This window comes from Gorilla gorilla, chromosome 6, assembly GCF_029281585.2.
Source record: "Gorilla gorilla gorilla isolate KB3781 chromosome 6, NHGRI_mGorGor1-v2.1_pri, whole genome shotgun sequence".
NCBI lineage: Eukaryota > Metazoa > Chordata > Mammalia > Primates > Hominidae > Gorilla > Gorilla gorilla.
This window is the reverse complement of record NC_073230.2, coordinates 64,118,353-64,128,142: the sequence shown is the minus strand read 5'-3', so window position 1 is coordinate 64,128,142 and position 9,790 is coordinate 64,118,353. Positions and strand designations below refer to the sequence as shown.

General features: G+C 42.0%; 1 protein-coding gene across 6 annotated transcripts in view; it reads right to left on the bottom strand.

Moving 5' to 3' along the window:
- Positions 1–1,299: 1,299 nt before the first annotated feature.
- ZNF713 (zinc finger protein 713) overlaps positions 1,300–9,790 on the bottom strand; it is a 60,411-nt gene continuing 51,920 nt past the window's right edge. For all 6 annotated transcript variants that reach the window (XM_055347099.2, XM_019030738.4, XM_019030740.4 and 3 more), the window contains one exon: positions 1,300–8,746. In XM_055347099.2, the coding sequence (XP_055203074.1) occupies positions 7,722–8,746 (1,025 nt within the window). In that variant the 3' untranslated portion in view covers positions 1,300–7,721. The remainder of the gene's footprint in view (positions 8,747–9,790) is intronic.

The window sequence follows — 9,790 nt, the reverse complement described above, 5'->3', positions numbered from 1 at the left end:
GGCACCTGTAATCCCAGCTCCTTGGGAGGCTGAGGCAAGAGAATTGCTTGAACCTGGGAGGTAGAGGTTGCAGTGAGCTGAGATTGTGCCATTGCACTCCACCTGGGCGACAGAGTGAGACTCTGTCAAAAAAAATAATAACGTAAACCTAGAAACATATGGAAAATTGGAACCCTGTTCCAATTGGAAAAGTGTTCAAATAAGGATAAGAAAAAAATTAAATCCACGCAGTTAACATTTTTTAACTGGTTTTGGTATAATGATTGTGACATCTGGGTGTATCTTTTCTGTTTCTTGAAGTGTTTAAAGCATTTAATAGAATCTGACAGTTTAGGTTTGGATATAATGAAACATTAAGATCTGTTTACATCTGAAGTTAATGTTTAAAAGAGTAGCCATATCTAATTTTAGAAATTCTTAATTTTTTATTTATTAGTTGCAAATGTCCAAATAAGTAGAGGAATGCTGACTGTTTAAAGAACGTCAATTGTTTTCTTAAATAAATACATAGAGTTAGGTGTCGTACCTCATGCCTGTAATCCCAGCACTTTGGGAGGCTGAGATGGGCGGATCCCAAGGTCAGGAGATCGAGACCATTCTGGCTAACATGGTGAAACCCTGTCTCTATTAAAAATACAAAAAATTAGCCAGGCGTGGTCGTGGGTGCCTGTAGTCCCAGCTACTCAGGAGGCTGAGGCAAGAGAATTGCTTGAACCTGGGAGGTAGAAGTTGCAGTGAGCTGAGATCGTGCCACTGCACTCCAGCCTGGGCAGCAGAGTGAGACTCCGTCTAAAAAAAAATACACTGAACATTAATCAAAATACAAATTCTAATGAGTATTTGTATTAGTCTGTTTTCTCACTGCTATAAATACCCAAGATTGAGTACTTTATAAAGGAAAGAGGTTTGACTCACAGTTACACATGGCTGGGGAGGCCTCGGGAAACTTACAATCATGGCAAAAGGGGAAGCAGGCATGTCTTACATGGCGGCAGGCAAGACAGAGTGTGAGTGAGCGAAGCGGGAGAAGTCCCTTATAAAACCATCAGATCTCATGAGAACTCACTCACTATCACAAGAACAGCATGGGGGAAATGCCCCCATGATTCAATCACTTCCCATTAGGTTTCTCCCTTGACACATGGGGATTACAATTTGAGATGATATTTGGGTGGGGACACAAAGCCAAATCATATCAGTATTTTTCTCCATGCTAACAAGCTCTTTGGACATAAAAGAACCAATGAACAGGACGATTCTTTACTAATACTTTGAGGTTATGAGAAATAGTCACACAGATTTTGGTGTTGAGCAGCAATCTTTCCTTTTATTAAAATTCATATATTTACCAAATGTTTTCAGAGTGTTACAATAGACTGTTCCAGGCACTGTTTGTATCTACTGGATTAGGAGTCAAATGACTGATGTTATAGTGACATTTCAGTGAGAGAAACCCTGAATAATAAGTCATCTACTACTATGTGTAGCTTAAGTATTTCTTCTTATAGAAGGACAACAACACCTGGTTGGATGGACCAAAGAAACTAATACATGTGAAAGGGTAATATATTGCTCTCCTAGATAGAAACAAGTCATAACAAATAAGTACTGGAATGTGTACACCTCTGGCTCCTGTACACTGGGGGGGTACCAGTATTTTGATGTAATGAACATATTTAGGCTTCACTCCTTAACTTGGAACATTTTGAAGAGAACAAAGGACAACATGAGAATGAATCTGCACCAATTTTACTGTACAATTAACATAAACAGAATCACTTGTGACCCTAAGGAATATATAATAGGATTCTAATGTACCATTCCTATGTATGAAGAATTGGTGAAAGTCCTTGGCCAACTGTGGTCGAGTTCAGTCCAGACACCTTTTTTCTGGGATGTCCAAGTTCTGCTCATCCTCTTCTGAGAATTCCATCTTGTTCTTGTTTTTCACATGTGCTGTGATACAGATACACTGCCTTGTGCTGGAGCCTTTAGAACTCTTTGCAAAATACTTTTTTTTCCTGGTTGCAAAAGTAAGCTTTTTTTTTTTTTTTTTTTTTGAGACGGAGTCTCACTCTGTCACCCAAGCTGGAGTGCACTGGCACAATCTCGGCTCACTGCAACCTCTGCCTCCCGGGTTCAAGCAGTTCTTCTGCCTCAGCCTCCCGAGTAGCTGGGACTACAGGTGCGCACCACCATGCCCGGCTAATTTTTGTATTTTTAGTAGAGATGGAGTGTCACCATATTGGCAAGGCTGGTCTCGAACTCCTCACCTCATGATCTGCCCGCCTCAGCCTCCCAAAGTGCTAGGATTATAGGCATGAGCCACTGCGCCCAGCCACAAAATTAAGCTTTGATCAAAGATTTTACCAAGTGTAATTAACCATTACTTTTAAAAAGTACATACTTGGCTGGGTGCGGTGGCTCACGCCTACAATCCCAGCACTTTGGGAGGCCGAGGGCAGGCAGATCACGAGGTCAGGAGTTTGAGACCAGCCTGGCCAACATAGTGAAACCCCCCTCCCCACTAAAAATACAAAAAATTAGCCGGGCGTGGTGACAGGCGCCTGTAATCCCAGCTAATCAGGAGGCTGAGGCAGGGGAATAGCTTGAACCCAGGAGGCGGAGATTGCAATGAGCTAAGATAGTGCCATTGCATTCCAGCTCAGGCGACAGTGCGAGACTCTGTCTCAAAAAACAAACAAAAAAGTACATACCTCTGCTGTCTGAGATGTCACCTTCGCTCACTCTCTCCCCTCCTGAAATCTGAGTGCCCTATATCCTGCCTCATTATGGCAAATGAATGTTAAATGTGGCTTTTTTTGGGTGAGGATGCTTCCAGAATTGATTTGCCCTGAAAATGCATCGCCACTGCACACGTTTGGACAAAATACTATTAGAAATCCTCCCTGATTACAGTAACTCAAGGTTTTATTAACTATTTCATACCTACTGTTGCATGGGACAAAAATGCTTTTGAAAAATTTAATTTCTAAAATGAAATGAGTTTTTTTGGGGGGGGTTTAGTGTTTTTGTTTTTTAAAGTCCTTAAATCATTTCAGCTTTGACTCAGGGCCTACAAAATCTAGTCCTTTCTCGGGGAGAATAAATCAGGGAAGTCTTGAGCCAGGCTCAAGTTAGAAGAAAGATGAGAAAGCAAGTGGGCTGCACTCCTACCTTAACCTTATGTTTTCTTCAGCCATGCCTGAGAAGACAGAGGAAACTTGAAAACCAAGAAACTGAAGTGTCCCTATGCTTGCAGCTATTCATGGTTTATGACCGTTTACATTTTGAATGCTTTAAAACATCAAATGTGGGGCCGGGCACGGTGGCTCACGCCTGTAATCTCAACTCTTTGGGAGGCTGAGGTGGGTGGATCACCTGAGGTTAGGTGTTCGAGACCAGCCTGACCAATAGAGTGAAACACTGTCTCTATTATAAATACAAAAATTAGCCAGGCGTGGTGGCACGCACCTGTAATCCCAGATACTCGGGAGACTGAGACAGGAGAATTGCTTGAACCTGGGAGGCGGAGGTTGCAGTGAGCCAAGATCAAGCCACTGCACCTCAGCCTGGGTGACAGAGCGAGACTCTGTCTCAAAAAAACAAACAAACAAAAAACAGAAAAAAACATCAAATGTGACTTCTGTCAAACAAGGCAGCAATCATAAAAATCAAATGAAATCACCTTAAATTCTGATATATTATACTTTGGATATTTGTCTCTTCCAATCTCAGGTTGAAATGTGATCCCCAATGTTGGAGGTGGGGCCTGGTGGGAGGTGTTTGGGCCATGGGGGTGGATCCCTCATGAATGGCTTGGTGTCCTCCTGTGTTATTGAATGAGTTCTTGTAGGGAAAAGAAAGAGAGATCAGACTGTTACTGTGTCTATGTAGAAAGGGAAGACATAAGAGACTCCATTTTGAAAAAGACCTGTACTTTGAATAATTGCTTTGCTGAGATGTTGTTAATTTGTAGCTTTGCCCCAGCCACTTTGACCCAATCACTTTGATCCAATCTGGAGCTCACAAAAACGTGTTGTATGAAATCAAGGTTTAAGGGATCTAGGGCTGTGCAGGACATGCCTTGTTAACAAAATGTTTACAAGCAGTATACTTGGTAAAAGTCATAGCCATTCTCTAGTCTCAATAAACCAGGGGTACAATGCACTGCAGAAAGCCACAGGGACCTCTGCCCTTGAAAGTGGGGTATTGTGCAAGGTTTCTCCCCATGTGATAGTCTGAAATACGGCCTCGTGGGATGAGAAAGACCTGACCGTCCCCCAGCCCGACACCTGTAAAGGGTCTGTGCTGAGGTGGATTAGTAAAAGAGGAAAGCCTCTTGCAGCTGAGATAGAGGAAAGCCACTGTCTCCTGCCTGCCCCTGGGAACTGAATGTCTCGGTATAAAACCGGATTGTACATTTGTTCAATTCTGAGATAGGAGAAAAACCGCCCAATCGTGGGAGGCGAGACATGTTTGCAGCAATGCTGCCTTGTTATTCTTTACACCACTGAGATGTTTGGGTGGAGAGAAACATAAATCTGGCTTACGTGCACGTCCAGTCATAGGACCTTCCCTTGAACTTAATTATGATGTAGATTCTATTGCTCACGTTTTTCTCCTTATTATCACCATGCCCTCCTACATTCCTTTTTGCTGCAATAATGAAGATAATAATCAATAAAAACTGAGGGAACTCAGAGACCGGTGCCGGTGCGGGTCCTTGGTATGCTGAGCGCCGGTCCCCTGGACCCACTGTTGTTTCTCTATACTTTGTCTCTGTGTCTTCTTTCCTTTCTCAGTCTCTCATCTCACCTGACTAGAAATACTCACAGGTGTGGAGGGGAAGGCCACCCCTTCAAATTCTCACTCTGGTAGTTCATGTGAGAGCTGAGTGTTTAACAGGTTGCAACCTCCCCCATCTCTCTTGACCCCTCTATTGTCATGTAATATGCTGGCTCCCATTGACCTTCTGCCATAATTGGAAGCGTTCTGAGGCCATCAACAGAAGCAGACACCAGCACCGTATTTCCTGCAAGCCAAATAAAGCTTCTTTTCTTTATAAACTACCCAGTTTCAGGTATTCCTTTATAGCAATGCAAACAAACTAATATGAATTCTTTTTGGAAAAAAGTGTTACAGATATATATTTCTTTTTTCTTTTTCTTTTTTTTTTTTTGAGATGGAGTCTCGCTGTATTGCCCAGGCTGGAGTGCAGTGGTGCAGTCTCAGCTCACTACAACCTCCGCCTCCCAGGTTCAAGCAATTCTTCTGCCTCAGCCTCCTGAGTAGCTGGGGTTACAGGTGCACATCATCATGCCCAGCTAATTTTTGTATTTTTAGTAGAGACGCAGTTTTACCATATTGGCCAGGCTGGTCTTGAACTCCTAACCTCAAGTGATCCACCTGCCTTGCCCTCCCAAAGTGCTGGGATTACAGATGTGAGCCACTGCGCCCAGCCCAGATATATATTTCAATAAATAAAATAAATGATTAAGCCAATTAGACCACTTCGTCAGGTGTTTATATAAGCCACTGCAGCTCTCCTGATTCCCACCCTCAACATGGCACCAGGGCTCACCCGCAGGTACAGTTCCTCACTTCTCCATCTTCCACAGTGATACGGCGTGGCATGGGAATTCTTAGTCTCTGGTCATTATTTTACAAAAACCCAAAACTTCTATTCTAAAAATACAGCAGAAATAATTTTAACTGAAAAAAAATCTAGACTTGCCACAGGGAAATTTAAAGCTAAAACAAAATAGAAAAGCAGACTTCTCTGAATCAGTATTTCAAAGTTCATCAATAGGACCCTCAAGTCTTCTTCAAGGCTCTTCTCAAAGTGATCCTAGGATTCATTTGATGAAAATAATGTCAAGATTGCAAAAAGAATCATCACAGGATATTGCCACAAACTATCACACTGTTTCTCAAACAATAGCAGACAAGATTTTTGGGGGGACATCAATGAATATTTTTAATTTCAAGGTTATGTATCTATTTTGATGAAGAGTAGAATAAATTTAATTAGCATATAAAACTAGCATATAACTTATTTTATATGCTAAATAGTATTTCCTAGGAGAAGGCTAAAAATCTTGCATCCCTTTATAAAGAATATTAAGTAAATACTAGATATGGTAAAAACTGTAAAGAAAGCATACAAATAACTGACGTTCATGAAATATTACTCTTTTATGTTTATTTCAAGTTAATGTGACTGGCTGCACTACAGTATCGCCTTTATTTTTAAATTTTACTTATTTTTTTTTTGAGACAGTCTCACTCTGTCGCCCAGGCTGGAGTACAGTGGCGTGATCTTGGCTCACTGCAACCTCCACCTACCGGGTTCAAGCAATTCTTCTGCCTCAGCCTCCCAAGCTGCTGGGACTACAGGCGTGCACCACCATACCCAGCTAATTTTTGTATTTTTAGTAGAGATGGGGTTTTACCATGTTGGCCAGGCTGGTCTCAAACTCCTGACCTCAGATGATCACCCCACCTCGGCCTCCGAAAGTGCTGGGATTACAGGCGTGAACCACCGCCCCCAGCCAGCACTGTCTTTAATTAATCAAAATTTCTGATTTAAAAGTTTTATACCATAACCTGCCAGGTGCAGTCGCTCACGCCTATAATCCCAGCACTTTGGGAGGCGGAGGTGGGCAGATCACAAGGTCAGGAGTTCGAGACCAGCCTGGTCAATATGGTGAAACCCTGTCTCTACTAAAAAATACAAAAAAAATGTTAGCCAGGCGTGGTGGTACGCACCTGTAGTCCCAGCTACTCGGGAGGCTGAAGCAGAAGAATCGCTGGAACCCGGGAGGTGGAGGTTGCTGTGAGCCGAGATCGCGCCATTGCACTCCAGCCTGGGTGGCAGAGCGAGACTCTGCCTCAAAAAAAAAAAAAAAAAGAAAGTTTTATACCATAAAACTTACAGGTGAGTAATTACAAGTTGTTGCCTATAGGCTTTCTTTTTTTTTCTTTGAGACAGAGTCTTGCTCTGTTGCCCAGGCTGGAGTACAGTGGCATGATCTCAGCTCACAGCAACCTCCACCTCCCATGTTCAAGTCATTCTCATGCCTCAGTCTCCAGAGTAGCTGGGATTGCAGGTGTGCACCACCATGCCTGGATAAGGATTTCTGATTTTTTAAAAAGTTTTATATCAGATTTGGAACATGACTCCAAATATAATCTCATTTGTAAAATAAATTATTTTTTCTTTTTATAACCCCTCCTGGGAATGTAATATGCTGCTAGTTTAAGGTCTAAATTAATTTGGTTTCTACGCATTGAAAGTTTATGGCCAGGCACAGTGGCCCACGCCTGTAATCCCAGCACTTTGGGAGGCCGAGGTGGGCGGATCACCTGAGGTTAGGAGTTCGAGACCAGCCTGGCCAACATGGTGAAACCCCATCTCTACTAAAAATACAAAAAATTAGCTGGGCGTTGTGGTACGTACCTGTGGTCCCAGCTACTCAGGAGGCTGAGGCAGAAGAATCGCTCGAACCCAGGAGGCAGAGGTTGCAGTGAGCCAATATTGCACCACTGCACTTCAGCCTGGGTGACAGAGTGAGACTCAGTCTCAAAAACAAAACAAAACAAAAATTTATGTATAAGCTTTCTCTCCACTATGAATAATTTGATATTGAATGGGATAAAAAGGTCTGACCAAAAAATGTCCTACATTTATATATTTATCTGATTTCCCCCACCATGAGTTATGTGCTGCTAAGTGAAGGACTGTGGCGAACAGTTTGCTCACATTTATAGTCACATAATTTCTCCCGAGTATGGATTTTCCTATGTTGATTAAGGTGTGCGCTCTGGCTAAAGGCTTTCCCGCATTCATTACATTTATAGGGTTTCTCTCCTGTATGAGTTCTTTCATGTTGATTCAGATGTGTCCTCTGACTGAAGGCTTTGCCACAGAAACCACATTCGTAAGGTTTCTCTCCGGTATGAAGTCTATGATGTTCAGTAAGGGATGTGATGCGGCTAAAAGCTTTACCACATTGATTACATTTATAGGGCTTTTCTCCAGTATGAATCCTCAGATGTTGAGTAAAGGATGAATGCTGACGGAAGGCTTTCCCACATCCATTGCATATAAAAGGCTTTTCTCCTGTGTGAATTCTCTGATGTTGAATGAGATGTATCCTCTGGCTGAATCTTTTTCCACATTCATCACACTTATAGGGCTTCTCTCCTGTAAGCACCATCTGAGGCTGGGTAAGAGATGAGGTGTGGCTGAAGGCCTTCCCACACTCACTGGGTTTCTCTGCAGTATGAATATGATCAGTAAGAAGAATATGTTGATTGAAGATTTTTCCACACTCACTATATTCATAGGGAGTCTCTCTTACATAATTTCCCTGATAGTAAATCAAGTCTGAATTATGTTTGATGCTGTTTTCCTGTGTGTCAGAATTCAGGGGTATTTTAATGGGAGGAATTCTCTGCTGCATAAGGTTTGAGTTCAGATTACAGTTTTCTGCAAATTTATTACACTCAAGGCTTCTCTCCTGTGTGATCTTTTTGTGGGTCAAAGTTACTTGTCCTAAATATCTCTTGTGGTTTTCTTGGTTAAACTCTGGATGGTAATCAAAATCCCAGAGTCCTCCTAGGATGGAGTACCAGAAGCTGTCCCCTGCGAGTCTCTCCATTATCATCTCATGGGTTTGATTTTCATCAGAAATATTCTGGCTTGTGGTTGACTTTTTGATTTCGGGTCTGTTTTCTCCGTCTAAAAGAAATTCAGAACATACAAATACTTTCCAATATTCCCATGTTATCTATGATTTGAAAAAGAAATTGTTGCACAGCGAATTACCAAATAAAACTGACAGTAATGTACAAGGCATACACGGCATTGAAAGTTTTCCAAGGTGGCCACGTCACAAACGGAAAGATTATGAGAAGTCACAAGAAGCAAGGAGCAGGGGGAAATTTTTAAACATGTGCAGTAATCATAGAAAGAAGAGATCATCCAGGAGTATCCGTGCTTGAAAGCAGATGGACAGGAGAATAAGACATATCAGGGAAAAGTCTCTGATCAGTGGTGGGAGACAGGGGAATGATTAATTAGAGAAGGCTGGTCTAAGGCCAGGCCTTTATAAATCTCATATGCCAATGACTTGATTGTAATGCCAGCTACTTGTTCATTTAAAAAGTATTTCTTGCTATTTTTATCTTTTGTTTAAAATGATAAAACTAATACTTGCTGATAGAAATGTATTCAAATAATGTGAGAATGTGTAAAGAAAGAATCCCACCCATTAAAGGAAATCCTTGTTAATAGTTTAGAGCCTGTCTTGTCAGATTTTCCCTATATACACACAGGTATATATGAAAAACATATTTTGGACAAGCATGACTTATGGATTATGATTTTTAAATTTCATTTTAGTCTCCCACAACTTCTTTAAACTTTACTTAGTGGAGGTATTCTTCCTCTGCTTCTAGATGAAGACTTGAACAGGTCCCATGGCTTTCCTCTTTTTTTTTTTTTTTTGAGATGGAGTCTCGCTCTATCACTCTATCGCCCAGGCTGGAGTGCAGTGGTGTGATCTTGGCTCACCACAACCTCCACCTCCCGGGTTCAAGCAACTCTCCTGCTTCAGCCTCCCGAGGAGCTGGGATTACAGGTATGTACCATCACACCCAGCTAATTTTTGTATTTTTAGTAGAGACAGGGTTTCACCATGTTGGCCAGGCTGATCTCAAACTCCTGACCTCAGGTGATCTGATTGGCTCAGCCTCCCAAAGTGCTGAGATTATAGGCATAAGC